The sequence below is a fragment of the Bufo gargarizans genome, chromosome 6 (genome assembly GCF_014858855.1).
Source record: "Bufo gargarizans isolate SCDJY-AF-19 chromosome 6, ASM1485885v1, whole genome shotgun sequence".
Lineage (NCBI taxonomy): Eukaryota > Metazoa > Chordata > Amphibia > Anura > Bufonidae > Bufo > Bufo gargarizans.
The window spans coordinates 71,411,595-71,435,135 of NC_058085.1; the positions used below are offsets into that span (position 1 = coordinate 71,411,595).

The following is a 23,541-nucleotide window of genomic DNA, read 5'->3' on the forward strand; positions in this document are numbered from 1 at the left end:
TAACAAAAAATATAAAAAAATGTATCGCTTTGTGGTGAATTGCTTCATCACAAAGCACATTTCTTTGTACGTAGTGGGCACAATGACAGGGAACGGTGATTACGCGGATCCCCGTCATTGTACCCCTCAAATGCAGCGTCTCTGACGTTAATATTAAGGTCTATAATAAAAAAATTAAAGCATAATTACCTCCTTCATTTGATCGCAAAGAGCCTGCTGCTACTATCTTAATTGAAGATCCATCACGTTCGGCTGGAGTGGTGACGTCATACGTCATCCCGCGCATGAGATTTCGCACGGGAACTTCAATCAAGATGGCGGCGGGCTCTTTGCGCTCAAACAGATTAGGTATGATTTTTTTTTAACCCATTTCAGGGAAAATTGATTAGTTACCACGAAATTTGGCTTTGCGGCAAATCGTGGTTTCTCTGAAATTCAGATCGAAGTCTACTTCTGACACTAATTCGCTCAACACTAGGACATCACTATGGATAACACAAAATTGCAGCCTGAAGCCACCATGTTCAGGTCATTTGGCGTTATATCCTTATGGATTCCGAGTGAACATAAAGAACTGACAGATACTGGTGGCGGAAGAATTAAAGGGTTTTTCAGGGCTGTAATATTCTTAGGATAGGTCATCAATATCCAATCAGTGGGGATCTAACTTCCTGAACCCCCAATAAACAGCTATTTGAATGGGTTGTTTCTACATAACAGAACATGCATTGCAACAGCACAGCTCTGTACACCGAGTAGTGGCCATGAAGGGTATTGCAGTGTTCCTCCAATTTTACTTCGTAAGGACTTTTTTGTTTATTGCTCTCTGCATTTCCAAAGCCATACATTTTTTTTTTCTTTCAACACAGCCATATGAAGGCTTGTTTTTTGCTGGTCAAGTTTTACATCGGGGTACAAGTGAATTGCATAACTTTAAAAAAAACTAAATTTTTTGGGGGGAAGGACAATGTAAAAATTACAATACAATTATGCCATTGTTTTTAGAGTTTCTTTATATGGTTATATGTATAACCTTATATTCTTTTGGCCAGTACAATTATAGAGATATCAAATGTATATGTTTTTGTTATATTTTACTACTTTTATAACATTAAAAAAAGCTATTTATTTGAAAAAAAAAAAAATATTTTCTTTGTGTTGCCATATTTTGACAACCACAGCCTTCTTATGTTTCTGCTTACTGAACTGTGAGAGATTTCATTTTTTGTGGGACGACGACCTATAGTTTTTATTGATGCCATTTGGGATACATGAGACTTTTTGATCATTTATTTTTTATTTTTTGTTGGGAAGGTGAGGCTTTTTTTTAATGGTGTTCAACATGCATGATAAATGATAGGATAATTTTACAGGTTTATTGCAGATGTGGCAATACCAGTTATGTTTTACTTTTTTGTGTTTTTATATATTGTATATATGAAAAATGGAAAAAGGGTTCTTTGATTTTTTATTGTTATTTTTTTACTTTTTTTACATGTTTTTTAGTTCCTAAAGGAGAGTTTAACCTACAATCTTTCAATCACTTGTCCTACACACAAAAAAAATCAGGAAAATTAAAAACTGGCACCTTCATAATACGTATAAATAATAACGCAGGTGCACGCTACCTTGGCTGCAACATAACACATAGAACTAAAAGTAGCAGCACACTGCTTAAAGGGGTTTTGCCACTTCAACAAATAGCATTTATTATACAGTTAATGTTTCCATGGTTACGACCACCCTGCAGTCCAGCAAAATGTACCAGCTTACGTGAGCTCCCACGGTCCCGGCCACCAGACAGGCTGGCATGTTTTCTTATAGTGTGCACGCACGTACACCACTGATGGATTACAGGGTGGTTGTAACCATGGAAACGAGCAGTGTATAATGTGATAGAAAAATAAACCAAGCCAGAAAAGGGGGCAATATGCACAATCACAATACATTAGTAAGTGCCTTGTATTAACTTTCTCTACAAGTGAGACAACCCCTTTAAGACTGCTCCTGGTCAACTATCAGTGACTGAGAGCTATTTGCATATGTATACACACTTAGGCCTCATTCACAAACATGTGTTTTTGGTTTGCATTTTTTTACGGATAAAATGTGGACCCTTTCATTTCTATGGGGCCACCAAAAAAATGTGGACAACACACGAATGTTATATGTGTGCTGTCCGCATCCATTTATGATGTAGAGAAAGTTAATACAAGGCACTCACTAATGTATTTTGATTATCCATATTGTTTTTTTTTGCTGGCTGGATTCATTTTTCCATAACATTATACACGGCTTGTTTCCATGGTTACAACCACCCTGTAATCCAGCAGTGATTGTCGTTCTTGCACACTATAAGAAAAAAATGCCAGCCTCTCTGGTGGCCGGGACTGTGAGAGCTCACGTAGGCTGGCACTTTTTTCTACAGTGTAGAATCACAGCCACCGCTGCTGGACTGCAGGGTGGTCGCAACCATGGAAACTTTCTCTGCATAATAAATGCTATTTGCTGAAGTGGCAAAACCCCTTTAATGCCCAAAGACATAAGTAATTGGTGTATTCAGGAAAAAAGTTAACTGCATAATTGCTGTACTTACTGTAAGAAAAAGTAGAAGCTTTTTGAGCATATTATTGATCCAAAATATATTGGGCCCATCTACCAGCGACAAGGTGGCTTTAAACAGATGGGACCTACTCTAACACAGGCCTCTCCTGGGCTTTCAGCCTGCAATCTGGGCAAAGTAGGATCTAGCTTTGTAATGTTGCTGATTAAAAGCACCCGGTAGATGGGCGGGGGTGCACGCTTCACAGGGGACGACACTCCCCAACAGTATACACCAAGAAAAAGGAAAATTATACCCTAAATGAAGACATCTTATTAAAGCAGCTGATCATGGGGGTGTTGGGAGGCAGAGTTTTTATGCCAAAACATGTAACAACTTTAGTAGGTGATTATATGTATAAAACTAGAAATAATAATTATCGTTTGGTGTAATAATTAAACCTCAAGTATATAAATTGTACAGTATATTCAAGCCTTAATAGATCCTCTGGTTTGAAGAACATAATGCCCACCACTCCTTTATATCCTCAGGGAGCAAATTTACTTGCCAAGTTGGAAGTTAAAGGAGGAAAGCTGAAGACATCAGTGTCACTGCAAGGGTATGAAACTGTGTCACCTTTCTGTTTACTTGTGCATATGACTATAGTTATTCATGTATTTATCATGTATACATTTATTACTGTAACTATCTATGTATGTATTACCAGATTATTCTTATAGTTATTTGTGTGCTTTATTGCAGAGATCTTAGCCTTGCAATGGTATCATCTTCTTTTGGAAAAGACAGATGTAATGTAAGTCAATCTGTCCTACTGGTTAATAAATAATGGGAGTCATTTTTACTAAAATAAGCCTATATTAGGCATATTTCAGGCGCAGATGGCAGCAGAACGGTGAGTTGCGCCGCTATCTGCACCTTTTCCCTACTCACGGCAAGTCTAGAAAAGTTGGCGTGATGTGGACAGGAAGCTGTCTTACATTTAGAACCGGCAATTATGGAGAAGCCTGCATCTCTTCAAAACTTCGGAGATCCACCGCCACCTATGGGGCTTTATTAAGACTGGCCTCTAAAGCGCTGGTCTCAATAAATGTGCCCCCTGTCTTTTTATGTCATGTCAATTATTGTTATAAATCTTATCAATTCGCTTTGAGTAACAATTAAAGGAGATCAGAGATGTTTGCTGAAAGCAAAGGTGAAGGACTTCTGAGAGTGCTCTCTACCTTCATGGTTTCACCAGAGGTTTAGGTCCCCTTTAAACAATTTATCTCTGTCTTGATGAACAACAAATCTTTAACAACTACTGTATATAAACTGCCAAAAGCAGCATACATTTTTTTCTTTTCTTCTTCAAAGCTGTCCATCGCGCCACTCATCTTGGAGCCACGAAGAAAGGTCACAACTTTAAGGCTATATTCACATCATGTTTTTGTCCCACGTTTAACATATACATTTGGAAACAAAAGCATGCAAAAGCACAGTAAACTATGTGTTTCCATCCTTCAGAGGCCAACAAAAATACATGTTAAATGGATATTTGTATTTTTACAAAGTAACCCTATGGTGATGGATACCACTGTGTGACATCCGTCAAAGGTATCCGCTTAATGTGTACATCTTGTGTGTATGCCTTAAACATGGGAGAAAAATTTGATGTGATCATAGTCTAAGTTGAGAACAGAAAGTAACATAGTTTATAAGGCTAAAAAAAGACATTTGTCCATCCAGTTCGGCCTGTTATCCTGCAAGTTTATCCAGAGGAAGCAAAAAACAAACAAAAAAACTGTGAGGTAGAAGCCAATTTTCCTCACTTTAAGGGAAAAAAATTCCTTCCGGACTCCAATCCGGCAATCAGAATTACTCCCTGGATAAACGACCCCTCTCTAGTAGCTATAGCCTGTAATATTATTGCACTTCAGAAATACATCCAGGCCCCTCTTGAATTCCTTTATTGTACTCACCATCACCACCTCCTCAGGCAGAGAGTTCCATAGTCTCACTGCTCTTACCGTAAAGAATCCTCTTCTATGTTTGTGTACAAGCCTTCTTTCCTCCAGACGCAGAAGATGTCCCCTCGTCACAGTCCTGGGGATAAATAGATGATGGGAGAGATCTCTGTACTGACCTTTGATATATTTATACATGGTTATTAGATTGTCCCTTAGTCGTATTTTTTCTAAAGTGAATAACCCTAATTTTGATCATCTTCAGGGTACTGTAGTCCATCCATTCCAGTTATTACCTTAGTTGCCCTTCTCTGAACCCTCTCCAGCTCTGCTATGTCTGCCTTGTTCACAGAAGCCCAGAACTCTACACAGCACTCCATGTGTGGTCTGACTAGCGATTTGTAAAGTGGTAGGACTATATTCTCATCACGGGCATTTGTGCCCCTTTTAATGCAACCCATTATCTTATTGGCCTTGGCAGCAGCTGCATGACACTGTTTTCTACAGTTTAGTTTGCTATCCACTAAAATTCCTTTTCCATGTCAGTGTTACCCAGTGTTTTACCATTTAGTATGTACTGGTGACTTGCATTATTCCTTTCCATTTGCATAACCTTACATTTGTCAGTGCTAAACCTCATCTGCCACTTCTCTGCCCAAGCCTCCAATCTATCCAGATCCCTCTGTAGTAGTATACTGTCCTCTTCCGTGTCAATTACTTTACACAGTTTAGTATTATCTCCCAAAAATTGTATTTTACTGTGCAAGCCTTCTACAAGATCATTAATAAATATATTGAAGAGAATATGGCCCAATACTGACCCCTGAGGTACCCCATTAGTGACAGTGACCCAATATGAGTGTGTACCGTTAATAACCACCCTCTGTTTTCTATCACTGAGCCAGTTACTTACCCACATACAGACGTTTTCTCCAAGTCCGAGCATTCTTATTTTTAAAACTAACCTTTTATGTGGTACAGTGTCAAATGCTTTAGAGAAGTCCAGATACACGACATCCATTGATTCGCCGCTGTCAAGTCTAGAACTTACCTCCTCATAGAAACTGATTAAATTAGTTTGACATGACCGATCCCTCATGAAGCCATGCTGATATGGTTTTATTTGCTTATTCATATTAAGGTACTCCAAGTTAGCATCACATAGAAAACCTTCAGTTTACCCACAGCAGATGGTAAAATTACCGGCCTATAGTTTCCAGGGTCTGTTTTTGGACCCTTTTTGAATATTGGCACCACATTTGCTATGCGCCAATCCTGTGGGACATTCCCTGTCAGTATAGAGTCCGCAAATATCAGAAATATGGGTCTGGCTATGACATTACTTAATTCTCTTAGGACCCAGCTCCATTTCTTCCTGGGTCAGACAGGGCACTTTTAATGGGGAACTTACTTTTACATTCTGCATCTCATCTGACAGTTTATTTTCCTCAGTGAATATAGTGGAGAAAAAAAATATTTAACAGCTTTGCTTTCTCATCGGTCTCTGCAACTCCCCCCTCATTATTCTGCAAAGGGCTGAAACCTTCAGATTTATACTTTTTACCATTTATAAAATTATGTTATTAATGTGGTCAAAGGGATTACTCTAGTCAAGACAGCTAGAGGTAGTCAGAGGAATCACTGTAAGCAAACCTTGTAATAGTCTCGCTCTTGGGCCTCAAAGAAATGCCTTGTTTTTAGAGGGTCTAGGGATCAAAGATGATACACGTAGGAAAAATGTCACCGTCAGCTTTCAAGGCTATTACTTCTTTGGAACCATACCATAGATATTCCACTGCCACTTTTTATGAAGTAGAACCTGATTGTAAGGAACAATGGTCTCCATAATCCAGGTAAAACCAACCTTTTTTGGATACTCCCAGAGACAACACATGAGAATATGAGACAGAAGAGATTATTATGTAGCTTTTACTAATATATTACTAAAGGATATACCTTTATTTTCCTTACATGGCACCATCTGCCAGTGCGGTGACTCCACGGAGGCTGCCGGTGTAGAGCATAGGGGTAGTAGTGGCCCTGATGAAGTGTTGCTTCATGGTGTTCTACCTCAGGCCTTGTTCACTGGAGAACCGTGCAGTGGAATTAAACAACTAAAAAAAGACGCCAGAGTTAAATGTAACAAAGTCTTGTTTTAATTGTGCGATGTAGAACTTCAAATACATTCAATAACAACAATTTCCAAGAGCAATTCTCTCTGGCACCAGCAAGGGATCTCTAAGAAGATCGGAGGGCTCTAGTCAAACACTGAGGTAATACTGGCCTTGTAACATTCTGGGTGTTGGGTGTCTTAGCTGTAATCCCTCACTTTTCCGCAGTGTCTATAGATGCTGATTTAGCAGTTCACCCTGCTGTCTAGAAGGTTTTATTTGAGGACAATTGGAGTAGTTCTCTTGAGAATTTGATAACAGAAGCAGGAGCTCTGCAGGTTGCTTTCTCTCCTCTTTGTCTGTAGACAGAAACTCCCCATCTAGGTATGGAGCAGGTCCAGCCCACTCCCACCAAGAGGGGAGCAACAGGGTGGTTAGCCCTTTTCCTTGCCTATCTTTGCCATCCTGTCCATGCTGGTAGCTATGACCAGAAATAAAACAATAAAAAACATTATGCAATACAATATAACAGTGCACAAGGACAGACCTGGGGTACTACACCTGCACCGCTGTCTAGGAGAATTCCATTTGTTCCACATGCCTTTTCATTTGTGGATGCCAATATTGTATCATTTTAGAGGGTTCATTGCTCCACATGTTAAGGTCATATCTTTGTAAATCTAGATTCACACCATATTCATTGTTTATGCTTCACGGTACATTTCAAATGTAGAGGCAGACATATGCCAACAGGATGCTTTTGCTTTGTAAAGTCTATGGGCTCGTCGACATGTAAGCCTGAAGTTTTTCCTTGACTTATACGCTGAGAACCCAGCCTGAGGCGGTAAAATGAAAATTATATTTAGTAGAGATGGAGTCCAGGAACATGATTATTTCTTGATTTTCTGTCAGGACAGTCAGTTGATATTAACAGAAAGTAAAAATCATCAAACATCAGAAGCAATAGCTGAAATTGGGTGGGTTTCACAGTTATGGAGAGTTGACTAAAAATGTATTTTATAAAAAAAAAAGTGAAGATGTGCAGGAGGAAAATAGAGGGACATTATGAGTGCATTGCATATTGGTGGCCATTAATTCGTTTTTTAAATACATTTTTTGATTTATTTTCTGTCTATAAAAAAATGAAACAGCAAAAAGACAGCAGATGATATGAAACCATATACTACGCCAGGGATCTGCAACCTCTGGCACTGCAGCTATCCTGAAATTACAACTCCTATTATTCACACTTTCTCAGCTGTTTTTGGAGCTCTCGCAGAAGTGAATGCAGCGTGCTGGGAGTTGTAGTTTTTACAACAGCTGAAGTGCCAGAGGTTGCTCACACTTGCAATTTGCCATTTATAATATACATCTGTGCTTCTACCATAGTTATCAGTGCTGGCTGAATTCATGAGAACGGTATTTGAGAAAGCCTACCTTCTCCAGATTAATGGTAAGTAATATTGTGTCACCAAATGCTCTAGCTGTCCTTGCTGGTGCCAAATGTAATCTATTTCTTCTAATGACCACTCCTCTTTTTAATTCCACTGTCTGTCCCTTAAGGACTCAGCCCTATTTCACCTTAAGGACTTAGCCATTTTTTGCAAATCTGACCAGTGTCACTTTCAAATATGACCAGTGTCACTTTAAGTGCTCATAACTTTTAAATACTTTGACTTATCCAGGCCATTCTGAGATAGTTTTTTCGTCACATATTGTACTTCATGACACTGGTAAAATGAAGTAAAAAAAAATATTTTTTTTTGCATAAAAAAATACCTAATTTACCAAAAATTTGGAAAAATTAGCAAATTTCAAAGTTTCAGTTTCTCTACTTCTGTAATACATAGTAATACCCCCCAAAATTGTGATGACTTTACATTCCCCATATGTCTACTTCATGTTTGAATTATTTTGGGAATGATATTTTATTTTTTGGGGATGTTACAAGGCTTAGAAGTTTAGAAGGAAATCTTGAAGTTTTTCAGAAATTTACAAAAACCCAATTTTTAGGGACCACTACAGGTCTGAAGTCACTTTGCGAGGCTTACATAATAGAAACCGCCCAAAAATGACCCCATTCTATAAACTACACCCCTCAAGGTATTCAAAACTGATTTTACAAACTTCGTTAACCCTTTAGGTGTTGCACAAGAGTTATTGGCAAATGGGGATGAAATTTGAGAATTTCATTTTTTTGCCTAATTTTCCATTTTAACCCATTTTTTCCACTAACAAAGCAATGGTTAACAGCCAAACAAGACTGTATCTTTATTGCCCTGACTCTGCCGTTTACAGAAACACCCCATATGTGGCCGTAAACTACTGTACGGCCACACAGCGGGGCGTAGAGTGAAAGGTGCGCCGTATGTTTTTTGGAAGCCAGATTTTGCTGGACTGGTTTTTTGACTCCATGTCCCATTTGAAGCCCCCTGATGCACCCCTAGAGTAGAAACCCATAAAAGTGACCCCATCTAAGAAACTACACCCCTCAAGGTATTCAAAACTGATTTTACAAACTTTGTTAACCCTTTAGGTGTTGCACAAGATTTAATGGAAAATAGAGATACAATTTCAGAATTTCACTTTTTTAGCAGATTTTCCATTTTAATATTTTTGTTCCAGTTACAAAGCAAGGGTTAACAGCCAAACAAAACTCATTATTTATGGCCCTAATTCTTTAGTTTACAGAAACACCCCATATGTGGTCGTAAACTGCTGTACGGGCACACGGCAGGGCGCAGAAGGAAAGGAATGCCATATGGTTTTTGGAAGGCAGATTTTGCTGGACTGTCTTTTTTGACACCATGTCCCATTTGAAGCCCCCCTGATGCAACCCTAGAGTACAAACTCCAAAAAAGTGACCCCATTTTAGAAACTATGGGATAGGGTGGCAGTTTTGTTGGTACTAGTTTAGGGTACATATGATTTTCGGTTGCTCTATATTACACTTTTAGTGCGGCAAGGTAACAAGAAATTGCTTTTTTGGCACTTTTTTTGTTATTTACAACATTCATCTGACAGGTTAGATCATGTGGTAATTTTATAGAGCAGGTTGTCACGGACGCGGTGATACCTAATATGTATACAATTTTTTATTATTTATGTAAGTTTTATGCAATGACTTTATTTTTTAAACCAAAAAAATGTTTTAGTGTCTCCATAGTCTAAGAGCCATAGTTTTTACAGTTTTTGGGCGATTATCTTAAGTAGGGTCTCATTTTTTCTCATCGCTTGCTATTACACTTTTTGTGACATAAGATGACAAAAAATAGCTTTTTTTACACCGTTTTTATTTTTTATGGTGATCACCTGAGGGGTTAGGTCATGTGATATTTTTATATAGTCGGTCGATACGGACGCGGCGATACCTAATATGCATACTTTATTTTTATTTATGTAAAAAAATCATGTTTTAGTGTTTCCATAGTCTAAGAGCCATAGTTTTTTTTTGTTTTTCGGCGATTATCTTGGGTAGGGTATGATTTTTGCGGGATGAGATGACGGTTTGATTGGTACTATTTTGGCGTGCATGCAACTTTTTTGATCACTTTTATTACCTTTTTTTGGAAGTAAAGTGGGCAAAATTTCCATTTTCTCATAGTTTTTATTTTTTTTATTTTTATGGCGTTGACCCAGACCCACTTGGTTCTTGAAGATCCAAGTGGGTCTGGGTCAACGCCATAAAAATAAAAAAAATGGGACTGATGTCTGTATAATACAGTACAGTACCCTATATAGGGTTCTGTACTGTATTTTACTTACACTGAACAGATCTATGCTTTTAGCATAGATCTGTTCAGCACCATGGACAGCAGGACGCCTGAGAAGGCGTCCTATTGCCATGGGAACCTTCCCCATCTGCCACAACTTTGCAGACGGGGAAGGGTGAGCACGGGGCTGTCTGGGGGCTCTCTCCCTCTCTATCGGGGGGCTGCAAAGGCACAGCAGCCCCCCGATGGGAGATGGAGGGAGCTCCCTGACCGATGACAGTTAACCTTTTCCATACCGCGGTCCGTACGGACCGCGGTATGGAAAGGGTTAAATGGCTGACATCTGCACAGATGTCAGCCGTTTATACCAGGGTGTCAGCAATGTGCTGACACCCTGGTATAACCACTAGAAGCTAACAAATTTTCAAGGGGAGGCACCCACACCGCCGGCAACACCCCCCCCCCGCACCACCCGCCCACATAAATCATGCAGGGGTGCAGGGGGGGGGGGCAAATCGGCATTTTGGCCATTTTAAAAGTTTCTGATCAGAAACTGCAGAAATCTCAGCAAACCGCAGGTCTGAATTGACCTGCGGTTTGCGGTGATCGCCGATACGGGGGGGGGTCACATGACGTTGTGACAGGATGCCGGCTAAATGATTTCAGCCGGCATCCCGTTGCGATTAACCCCCCGCGGCGCCGGAATACCTATTTAAAGTTAGGACGTACCGGTACGCCCTGAGTCCTTAAGGACTCGGGAAATAGGGCCTGCCGGTACGCCCTGCGTCCTTAAGGGGTTAAAGGGGTTCTACGGGAATTAAGAAAATGAAAATATGTAAATACTGCTTTATTATAAATATATTCCCAAATACCTTTCATTAGTTATAATGGCTCGTTTTGTCTGGGGAGCAATCATTAGGAGAAATAAAATGGCAGCTGTACTATTAAAACACACAAAGCCTGTCCTAATCACACAGTAGGACAAGTTACTTCACAACACTAAGGTAAAGAACTGTCTCATCTTCCTCTCCTACTTGTCAGGGATTATGAATCTGAATACAGATGAGAAGATCTTCAGCTGAATCTGTGTAGGAATGGAGTTCATGAGGAGACATGAAGTACAGAGAGGATGGACAAGACAGGCTGTGGTAGTAAAGACTGCATACCAGTGCTGCTGCTCATTAGACACATCAGCTCATGAACTCCATTCCTAGAGAGATTCAGCTGATGACCATATTAAACTGTATTCAGGATCATAATCCCTGACAAGCAGTGCACAGAGGAGGATGAGGCAGCTCTTTAGCTCAGTGTTATGAAGTAGCTTGTCCTCCTGTGTGATTAGGTTTTGTGTGTACTAATAATACAGCGGCCATTTTGTTTTTCCTAATGATTGTTCCTCAGAAAAAAAAGAGCCATTATAATTAATGTAAGGTATTTGGGAATATATTTAAATTCATTAGGAAAAACAAAATGGCCGCTGCGCTGTACTATTTTGAATAAAGTTATATTTAAGTATTTTTATTTTGTTAATTCCCGGAGAACCCAAATTACTTCTATATGGATTTGTTGTAATGTCGCTATGAAATTAAACCATCCAAATGGGAGAAGTCAAACTGGGCAATTTAGGAAATGTCCAATGTCTCTTGCAGTAGTGGTGGCCTCACATGCTCTTGATCTGCTTATAACCCCACTGGCATTATAACTGGATGGAACAACTAGTGCAGCATTGCCATGGGATCCCCTGCCCACTTTATCACTCTGCTTAACCTGTACCTCCATTTTATTTTTATTTTTTTATTAATTAGTTTTCTTCATTTTGTAGCGGACCTGAGTGTTGGAGTAACTCTGCCGTCATTACCCAATGTACAACTTACTAATGAAGTCATGGAGGTCAAGGAAGTAAGTGTTTGCTCAGAAGTGTCCAAACTTTACAGCCACATCATTAGACATAAGATATGGCTAGCTTGATTCTGGTTATTTTGTATTGTAAAATGCAGGCTATATACAGCTGTCCACTGAACGCTCACTGGTCGACACCAATCTCTCCAAACCTCCCTTCCCCCATCCACATACACACTAGGCTTGGCAGAACACAAATAGGGACAGTAAAGGGATGCCAATAGGAACTATATAATAAAGGGACGCCAATAGGGACAGTAAAGGGACGCCAACAGGGACAGTAAAGGGACGCCAATAGAGACAGTAATTTAAAGGGATGTCAATAGGGACAGTAAAGTAAGCTGCTGACAGACAATTCTGGCGGTGGCTTATTTCCCAAGAACAAAATATCCAACATGCCTGACCTTTCTTCTCCCCAATAATGTCCTTTGGGGGAGAGTCAAACCCACCAATTTCAGTGGGAAAGGTTGATCATGTTAAATATATGCTTCCTGCTGGCAGAAGTCAGGAGAGAGAAAGATGGGACAGTTGGATTTCAACATGCCTGATCCTTTTGTTCTTGGGAGATAAGACATCACTATTAGTATCTGGCAAAGGCTTACTCCCCTGTCTACATTCAGAAGATCCATACCTTTAGCCATATGGTGGTGTCAGGACAGAGAGAGATGATGGCTTAAACAGCTATCTAAAATGTATGGCCAGCCCAATAGGCTAGGACAATTGGTCACTTGCAAGGTATGGGATGAAGTTCTTGGTTAAAAGGGGTTTCCAGGATTTTTTTTAACTGATGACCTTTTTTTTTTACAGATACTGATGTATCTGATTGGTGGGGTCTGACATTCGGGACCCCTGCCGATCAGCTGTTTGGAGAAGGCATTGGTGCTCCTGTGAATGCTGCTGCCGTTTCACAGCTTACCAAGCACAGAGATGTACATAGTATAGTGGCTATGCTTGGTATCACAGCTCAGCCCCATTCTCTTGAATCGGGCTGAGCTGCTCCGCGGCCACATAAACGATGTACGTGACCTCACTGGCCTAGGAAAAGCAGAGAGAAGGCTGCAGCACTTACAGGAGCGCCGGTGCCTTCCCAAAGCACTAATCGGCAGGGGTCTAGAGTGTTGGACCCCATCAATCACATACTCAGTGTTAAAATCTAGGAAAACCCCTTTAAGTATGATACATTAGTCCTTCCTGTGTGCAATATGTTGGATTGGGCTGGCACACGATCTTGTGTGATGTATGTTAGATAAAGGATAATTATGATTGGAGACCCAGCCCGATTGTTTGGATGCATACACATCATCTTGTCTGGCTCTATAATACTAATATGCTGTTATCGTGATATATAATAAGGCAAGGAAAGCAGCTAGAGTTTATACAGTAATTTTGGCATCTACTTAGCCATAGTAAAGGAGGTAACAATGGTAGAAAATGCCTTATACAGGGTATATGTGGGTTAGACTAAATACATTACTATGATATTCTCCATTGATTCTGTTTTTTACAGGATTACGCGGTTATGTCCTGTGATCTTCAATATGTCAAGTAAACGACATAAATATACAACTCTGAAGACATTTTACATTCATGTCAAGGAAAGAATACATTTAAGTGGCTGTCCCACGAAAAAATATTCTAGCATTTTTCAATGGCATCGACTGGATGTGAAAACTTTTGTAATTGCATGTAATAAAAAATTAGTATAGCCATATACTATACAATAAAATTTACCTGTATAGCGCCGTCTGCTGTTTGTCCTTTTACTTATATCTCTGTCCACCTTGCTGAGGTGGTCACACATGTTCAGTTTATCTTTCAACTGCCAGCCATATCTATGACAGTTACAGAGAGAGATCTGTAGCAGAAAGGACAAGACTCCTTAGAAAGGACAGCCCCCTGAAAAAAAGGACACCCCCCTGAGCTGCCAGCTTCATATACTGTAAATATATCAAAACAGTTGGAGAAATGAATGCGGAGATTTTTGGATCCATGTGAGACAGAGATGGTTCTAGCTTTGTTAGAAAGACATTTTTGCATACTATCTGATGTCTGATTTTCAGTTTTCACATTAATCACAGTATAGCCCCTTTAATAAAAGTTGTGCTGTGCCATAGCTGCCATGTTATAATCCTATATTAATTTTTGAAACATTGCAAATTAAAATTTTGCATTGTCTGAAAGAGCTGCAGGCAGCTGATGGCACACAGGGGCTCATCCTTCTAATACAGGGCTACATACATGCACTACCTACATGCAGTGCAGCACACTATTTCACGCAGAAAACAGGGGATCCTTTGCCCTTCTTTCAGCACAAGAGGTGCCAGCTCACTCACAGCTGTTGTGCAAAAAAATTTCCATCTCTCTGCTGCATACAGGCCACCATTGTACATATCAGAAGACAGAGAAAAAAGCATCTGCCACCTTGGAGGATGTTTTTGTACCATTTTTTATTAAAAAATAAAAGCTGACAGTGCAGGGTGTTGATAAAAACGCTGTTTCCTACCACCTACAACCATGCATTTATCTATAGCTATATAAGTTGCTGTCACTTTGACATTACTTGGTGTTAAAGAGCTTCAAAGGGGCTGGATACAGTTGAATACAGTCCGAGGAGACCTCAGAATGTCATACACCACTTTTGAGGGCAACTGGGGCACCTTTGATTCGGGTTTAATTTATTCAGACCAAATTAAATCTGACTGTCAATTCGTCCCAATTAGAGTTGGGCGGACACCTGGATGTTCGGGTTCAACGAGTTCGGCCGAACTTGAAAAAAAAGTTCGGGTTCGGGACCCGAATTTGACCCCGAACCCCATTGAAGTCAATGTGGACCCGAACTTTTGGGCACTAAAATGGCTCTAAAATAGTCCTGGAAAGGGCTAGAGGGCTGCAAAAGGCAACAAAAAGGCGGTGAGCGGGAAGGCCGAAGTTACACTGCAGCGCTGACAGGCGAGCAGCAGCAGGGTGAGAACGCCGAAAGCGCACACAGATGGCCCGCACTTTAGGCAGCAGCTCTGACATGTCGGGGTAATTTTTAAGGAATCTCTGCACCACCAAATTCAGCACATGCGCCAGGCAAGGGATGTGCGTCAAACCGGCTAGTCCCAGAGCTGCTACAAGATTTCACCCATTATCGCATACCACCAGGCCGGGCTTGAGGCTGACTGGCACAAACCACTCATCGGTCTGTTGTTCAAGGCCCGTCCACAGCTCCTGCGCAGTGTGGGGTTTGTCCCCCAAACAGATACGTTTTAAAACTGCCTGCTGTCGTTTACCCCTGGCTGTGCTGAAGTTGGTGGTGAAGGTGTTACGCTGACCGGATGAGGAGCTTGTAGAGGATGAGGAAGCAGAGTAGGAGGAGGAAGCAACAGGAGGCAAACTGAAGCGCCCTGCAATCCTCGGTGGTGGAAGGACATGCGCCAAGCTGCTATCCGCCTCAGGCCCAGCCGCCACTGCATTTACCCAGTGTGCTGTTATGGAGATATAACGGCCCTGACCGTGCTTACTGGTCCACGTATCCATAGTCAGGTGCACCTTGCCACAGATGGTGTTGTGCAGTGCACACCTGATTTTGTCCCCTACTTGGTTGGGAAGGGAAGGGATCGCTCGCCTTGAAAAGTAGTGGCGGCTGGGCACGACGTACTGTGGGACAGCCACCACCATAAGGTCTTTAAAACTATTTGTCTCCACCAGACGGAATGACAGCATTTCAAAGGCAAGTAATTTAGGAATGCTGGCATTCAAGGCTAGGGATCGTGGGTGGGTAGGGGGGTACTTCCTCTCCAGCGTTTGGGATATGGAGAGCTGAATGCTTCCGTGGGACATTTTGGAGATGCTTGGTGACCCAGGTGTTGGTGTTGCTGGCAGATCCTCTGTTTGCGGGGTGCCAGGTGGCACTGTCACTCCAGAGGTGGATGAAAAGGCCACAACTGCAGCAGAAGAGGAAGCAGGAGGAGCCAGAGACCTTTATTGGTTTTTGAGGTGTCTACTCCACTGTAGCTCATGCTTTGCACTTAAATGCCTGGTCATGCAGGTTGTGCTCAAGTTGAGAACGTTTATGCCTCGCTTCAGGCTCTGATTGCACAGCGTGCTAACCACTCGTGTCTTGTCATCAGCACATTGTCTGAAGTACTGCCACTCCAGGGAACTCCTTGGAGCTGGCTTTGGTGTGCTCGGTCCCTTGCTGCGGTGGGCAGTAGGAGGCATACTGTCTAGAGGACGGCCGCTCAGCTTTTGCACCCTGCTTCCTCTTCTGCTGTGCTGGTGGCTCTGTGCGACCACCGCCTCTTCCTCCGAACTACATCGGTCACTTGCATGACCTTGATTCCTCATCGTCCTCCACATCATCTTCCACCCAGTATTCACCCCTGACTTCCTTGTCGGTCTGCACACTTTCAAAGCGCTAGCAGTTGGCACCTGTGTTTCATCATCATCCGATGCGTGCTGCGATGGTCCTCCCATGTACTCTGTGGAGAAAGGGAGGTTTCTGCTTACTTTTACTTGTTCTATGCGAATTTAACTCCGTTTTTGAGTTCCTGCCCTGCTATTGCTACCATGTGGCTAATGGAGTCTGGCCTCTGTCCTTGGGAGATAAGTGGATCACTTCTCAATTGTCTCCAGGACAAAAGACTGTGTAGAACCGGTTTTGGACAGAAAAGCCATGAGTACAGCCAGGCCCAAGAGACTTTTACAACTAAATCGTGCTATGTTGGGATGTTAAATGTCTATGTGTATTGTAAAGGGTGGGACATTGTATACATTGAGTAGTGAAGTCTGTTCCATTGTCTCTCTGTGTGTATTGGCGATTGCCCTCTGTCCTGAGAGATAATTGAATTACAACTCGGTTGTCTCCAGGACAGAGGACATTGTGTATTATCCTGCCTGTGGTGATTATGTTAACCATGGTGTACCGTGATTATATCATAGGCAGAGGGGAGGATTCTATGTGGGTTGTAGCCTTTGTGTTATTGGTTAAGGTATATTTGTTGTGGGTGTCTCCCTTGCATGGGAGCAAGGCATAAAAGAAATCATTCAACTGCTAAAAAAAAGTGTCACTGATTTTACCCCTTCATGTAGTTTGGGGGACTGGGATCTTCTATTCGCTTTATTACGGATTATCGGCTGTTTGTTCGGGAGTAAGCTGCATAAGGGCTCATCTGTATTATATGGGTTCCTTTACATACTCATCTTGAAAAATAAGTGGTTGGGCATCTCTTCCACTTCTGGGGCAGGGCTAGGTGGATGGCCCTGGGAAACCCTGCTAACAGAGTCATCAAAAAGCAGAAGAGACTGCTGCATGACTTGGGGCTCAGACTGCTTGGCTGACTTGCAAGGGGGTGAGGTGAAAGACTGATGGACATCAGCTGCAGGTGCCAACTCTGATCTTTCAGCAGGAGACTGGGTGGGAGACAATGTGAAGGAACTGGATCCACTGTCAGCAACCCAATCTACTGTCGCCTGTACTTGTTTAGGCCTCACCATTCATAGAGCAGCATTAGGCCCGACCAAATACCGCTGCAGGTTTTGTCGCCTACTCTCACCTGAGGAAGGGGTTTCACTTGTGCGTGTAGCTGGCACAGATCAACCACGTCCTCTCCTTTCAACAGGAGCTCCACCAGCAGCACCACGATCTGGGCCACGTACCTTATTTGACACTCTTTTCATAATTATAAAATTTAGGATCTTGCTCTAAATGGGTGTTTAATTAATAGTAGAAAAGAACGACAGTATGTAAAGGGTGTATCTCACACGGCCTGAACCAGACTAGGCATCAATGAAAGATTTTTTTGCACAAAATGGCTGTATTTCAAATGCCTAATTCAAACCCCTGTATGTAGAGGTAGTATCTCAGAGGGCCTGAACCAGTGTAGGCCTGAAGTAAATATATATTTGCACAAAAAGGCTGTATTTAAAATGCCTAATTCAAACCCCTGTATGTATAGGGGGGATCACACACGCCCTGAACCAGTGTAGGCCTGAAGTAAATATATCTTTGCACAAAATGGCTGTATTTCCAATGGCTGTATTTCAAATGCCTAATTCAAACCCCTGTATGTAGAGGGGGTATCTCAAAGGGCCTGAACCAGTGTAGGCCTGAATTCAATATTGGTGCACCAAATGGCGGTATTTAAAATCTCTGAATGTAACCTAAATGTATTAAGGGTGTATCTCACAATGACATCTGCATCAAAGGCTGCCAACTAAATTTTTTGTGCCCAAATGAGTGTTTGTTTAAAAACTGAATTTGACAGCAGTATATAAGCCTGTAATTTCACACGTGCTGATGCTGCAAGGGCTGAAAGTAGTGTTTTTTGTCAAAAGAGTGTGTTTTTCAAACCCCAGAAAATGATGGCTGTATTTCTACCTTAAATTGCACACTGACTAATACAGATGTTGTAGATTGCCCAAAAAGTATTTTTTTGGTAACAGAATATGAATGCTGTATATATTTAACTTGAATTTAACACTTGCAGATCTGGAAAATATAGTTTTTTGAAAAAACGGTGTGTTTTTAAAACCCCAGAAAATGTTGGGTGCATTTCTACCTTAAATTGCACACTGATTAATCCAGATGTTGTAGTTTGGTGATTTGCAATGTCCCAAAAGCTCAGATGCAGTGCTGGTGCACTGAGCATGCATAAAATGGCCGCCGCCGCCACCCACCTAACTAACAGAATTCTAAAAGTTAGTATTTCTTGGTCAAGGAGCTCAGGGCAGGGTAAAACGATAGTGCCCTGCACCCACACAACTATTTCTCTGTAGCTCGCTGATTTAGATTCTCTCCTATACTCTCCCTGAAATCACAAGTCCAGCAGCATCCTCTCCCTACACTGTTCAGAGCAGAGTGACGCGCAGCGCTATGTGACTCAAGCTTATATAGAGGCTGGGTCACATGCTGCACTGGCCAATCACAGCCATGCTATTAGTAGGCATGGCTGTGATGGCCTCTTGGGGCAAGTAGTATGACGCTTGTTGATTGGCTGCTATGCAGCCTTTCAAAAAGTGCCAAGAAAGTGGTGAACCCGGAACCCGAACTTTTACGGAAATGTTCGGGTTCGGGTCCCAAAATCCTACAGTTCAGTACGAACCCGAACTTTATAGTTCAGGTTCGCTCAACCCTAGACCCAATCCGATCTGAAAAAATTTAGGGAAATTCTCTCATCTCCATCTGTAGATGCTCTTTTGTTTTATTTAAATATTTTTAATGAGTAAATAATATGTTACATACATATCATCATGGATGAATTACAGGCCTGTAAAACATCTCCAGGAGCCAGCAGCCCATTAGAGATATCTGTTATGAAGAAATCTGATAAGTGATTGTCCTAAATGTCACATGATACATAATTATTGCACTCTTTTTGTACTAGGTATTTTCCTTCTCTATCGACAGACGTCAGCTAAAAACAACTTAAAAACCTAGGTGCCAACCATGCTAGTGAGTAACCTGGAGAAAGCACAATGCACAATATTATGCTGTCCTTCACTTCTTATGTACGTAAGTGGATGAAGTGGATCAGATTCATAGTTAGTCTTCTACAAAAGGTTTATGATGCATTACCCAAGCTAATAGGTTTACTCTTATCATCGGAAGTGAGATAAGAAGACCACAGCTGATGCTTTATTTCTATAGAAATCTTATTTTTATCTGATCTGGATTATGGGATAGGTTACATCGGGCACACATTTGATGACCTAATACTGTAGGGTTAGTTTTCTGTATGCCATATCAAATTATGTTCATTGAGACAATTGGCATTGATGAATGTCTACTATATTCTGGAATTTCCCACCAGGGGCATACAAAGATCTCAGGGACCCATAGCAAAATGCATTATGCTCCTCCCAGTGAGATTTCTGACAAATTTACAATTTTATTAATGGAGGAAATTTTTCATAAAAAATTGCACTATTCCTCCTCTCTTTACCCGAATTCTATGTTGGAAAAAGTGGATGTCACATAGGGTAAGGAACAGGGCAGCCCTATACTCCACCCGCACCACCTACCTACTTGGATGATCTGCCTTAAAATGCGGCCCCTAACTTGGCAATGGTCCCTAACTTGTGCAGGGGCCTAAACCAAGTGGGCTAAAAGAGTAGTCAGATACAAAGAGGTGAGAACCAGACAGGCAAAACCAGGACCAGATCAGAAAATCAGGTCAGGGGAATAATCGACAGGAGCAAGGTCAGGGAAAATCTAAAGTCAGACTACCAGGGATCCAAACAATAGTAATATATGTTGGTGAGGCCAAGGAGACTAATTACAGGCAACTGTGGACAGTGTTCCCTTTTTAAATAGCCCTCTGACAGGGAGCACATGACATCGGCGCCGAGCCTGTTTGGCCCGGCATCCCTGCTCTCAGATAGGCCGATCAGCCCCAGCCCCCCTCAGCCCTTCATATTGTAAGTGATAAAACTAGCCTGCAGGCACCACAAGGGGGAGTTTAGAACATAGGAATTGATACAGTAACCATAGAACTCAATAGAAGCTGTACAAACCTTTTTGCATTGAGCTTCCCCTAGTGACGGCTACAGGAAAATGTGGTGGATTGGTGTCAGGAAAAGGAAAAGAAGTTTAGTGCTGGCTCTCTCTTACCATTTCCCCCATTGCAATTGCATGGTCCACCCACATGGAAAATATACCACTGTTTCCCACCATAGAAAAAAATATGCCACAATGTTCTGACTAGTAGAGGTCTAATTACTAGTATCCCTACCAATCCCTAGATTTTCCCAGCACAGTGACAAACTTGGTCACGCATTGAGGAGGGATCTATAGCAAAACCCTGTTTCTATTGATTGGAATATTGCTGGGCGGCTAGTGAAGCCTTTTGCTCCAAAGGCCGAACTCTCATGCTGTTATACCTTAATGTTATGGTACATCATCCTAGTCATATTGAAAAACATTACAAGATGGGAATACCCCTTTAATGTTGTCAGGTTACCTATAGATGCACTAGAAAGACATTTTCCTCTTTCTTGAGACTTTTTTCATTAATTGTGTATTGAACTAGTATCCAGAAATACAAATCTGCATATCCAAAAATAACAAGTAAAATAACAGTACATTGCAGCCTCCAGCACCCTGCCATATTTCACATATACGTTGTATTGGCCTGTAATATGACAACTAGAGATGAGAGAAATGTAAAAAAATTCCACAAGAAATTTGATGAATTACGAATTAATTTGTCACAAATCGCTATAAATCAGGTATACCCAGGCCATTCAGCCTTAGGTTACAGCCACAGGGAGTAGCCGTGCTGTTGGTAGATTGTGGCCATGCTAGGGGTGAAGAACCAGTGCAGCCAATTAGCTCACAGCTTCCATTCCTTTAAGTAATGAAGACCGCACTGTATAGTCAGTCTTCATTGTTAATGGCCCTGTGGCACCTTTAATGCTCCTTTAAACAGGGGCTGTACCCACTTCTCAAACCCCAGTGCTCTCCTGCCCTACAGGTAGGACCCCTTCTTCTGCCATCTGCTTTTCCTCCTTTTCCACATCTTCTAATACCTAAGAGAATATGTCATCAGGAACATCCAGCTCCTCCTCTCTCTGTATCTTGCTAACTTTTCCAGAACATGGAGACTTTGAAAGATGATTTGGAAGAAGTAAAGCCAACAAAAGATGAGGATGGTCCTCATTAAGACCTGGCCCCCCTAAGGGGTGCAGACTGGATAGTATTGGTTGGCACGCTGGCACTGGAATAATAAAGGCTTCCATCTTATTGGTATTGAATTACATATTTTACTTTATGGCTGATGTAGGAATACGTAAATGTAGGAATAAATAAATAAAACTGATGCAGAAAAAGTTTCCCTGCAGTCTCCCGGAACTCTCCCTGCAGTCTCCCTGCACTTTTCCTCTCCAATATCCTTCTATTAATCCTTTTCAACAACACTGTCCCTAGTGCATGAGCACTTTCCAAGTCTCTTCCTATGCTCAGCTCACAGGACAATGGCCGTGATCGCGTGAGATGAGGGTTTTAAAGGGCTGTGACATCACAGGGGCTAGCTATCTACAGATTGGCTGGCTGCACGACATTATGGATGATCTTGAGTTCCCGGGCTTGTCTCCTCTACACTTAGTTTTGACGTGTAACACCCGCAGCCGACATTTTAAGAAAACCTGATTCGTTACCACAAAGTGAGAGGAAATTAGGATTTGTTGTGAATCAAAGTTTTCGTAAACTTCAGATTTAATACCGATTCGAATGCTTCACTTTTCTCAACAGTAATGACAACGATAGGCTGCTGTGTGCCCATACAGCTCCACAGAGGAGGAGCAAGAATCAGGGGCCATTATAAGAAATAAATAAAGGAATAAACGTCCATGAATGACACATTAAGAATGACAGCGACAATAAGAAAATCAATGTTTACAAAGAATACAATGTAAATGTCAAAGAATTAAAATGGAAACTGTTGCATTCATAGTACAATGTAGTTCTCCTTTAAGAAAAGATTTACAGTTTAAAGGCAGTCATGTGTAAAGTGATATCTCAAGATGCATTAAATGCTGATATGAAGCAGCACAGAGTGGCTTTTACTTTTTGTGTGATTTGCCAGTTTAGGTTACTGTTGTGCTAGGGGTGAAGCATGGTCATGTTGTCCTACATTGGGGTCTTCCTAGGGCTTGTAACCCTCTGTCAGTCACTTGGACCTGGGGCATATCTGCAGCTGGACAGTTGTGCATTGAAAAATGGTAAGGAGTGCATTATCTATCTATCTATCTATCTATCTATCTATCTATCTATCTGTCTCTGTCTGTCCATCCATCTAATCTACCATCTATCTAATCTACCTCCTTTCCATCCATTATCTATCTACAATTATCTATCTATCCATCCCATATTTATCTATTATTTATCTATCTACAATTATCTATCTATCTCTGTTTGAACGTGCATTTCTTCTTTGTGATATTTTGCAAACCTGTTGTTTTATACTGTGTTCTGTAGTCATCAATTATACACTCCATCAGGGAGAATCAGGACCCCCTCATGTGCATGAAATAGTCTGCTGGACCCACCAAAATTGGGGTGTTCGGGCAGCATTAACCTAAGCTGTATGTCCAGCTTGACACATCTAATGTAGTCAATCAATGCTTAGAAAGAAACCTGAAAATGTGTATTTGACTCTACAAAAGATGATTCCACCCTATGAATGTCATAAAGTCATAAATCCCAAGAAATATAAATCTTGTTTTCTAAGTCTCCAAAAATTGGGCCGAAGATGTAAAGATTTTCTCATGATATAGGATACAATAGGGAAAAAATATGAATGATTATCATGTAAAATAAAGGTGCTTTA

At 41.3% G+C, this 23,541-nt stretch overlaps 2 protein-coding genes across 3 annotated transcripts in view; both read left to right on the top strand.

Annotated features, from left to right (window-relative positions):
* The window catches only part of BPIFB2 (BPI fold containing family B member 2), a 36,609-nt gene extending 22,756 nt beyond the window's left edge, over positions 1-13,853 (top strand). For both annotated transcript variants that reach the window (XM_044299372.1, XM_044299373.1), the window contains exons 12-16: positions 3,094-3,161; positions 3,305-3,356; positions 8,007-8,070; positions 12,153-12,229; positions 13,737-13,853. In XM_044299372.1, the coding sequence (XP_044155307.1) occupies positions 3,094-3,161; positions 3,305-3,356; positions 8,007-8,070; positions 12,153-12,229; positions 13,737-13,778 (303 nt within the window). In that variant the 3' untranslated portion in view covers positions 13,779-13,853. The remainder of the gene's footprint in view (positions 1-3,093; positions 3,162-3,304; positions 3,357-8,006; positions 8,071-12,152; positions 12,230-13,736) is intronic.
* An 8,974-nt stretch (positions 13,854-22,827) lies between these two features.
* LOC122941976 (BPI fold-containing family B member 6-like) overlaps positions 22,828-23,541 on the top strand; it is a 44,603-nt gene continuing 43,889 nt past the window's right edge. Inside the window, exon 1 of the mRNA XM_044299471.1 lies at positions 22,828-22,933. Coding sequence (XP_044155406.1) covers positions 22,828-22,933 — 106 coding nt within the window. The remainder of the gene's footprint in view (positions 22,934-23,541) is intronic.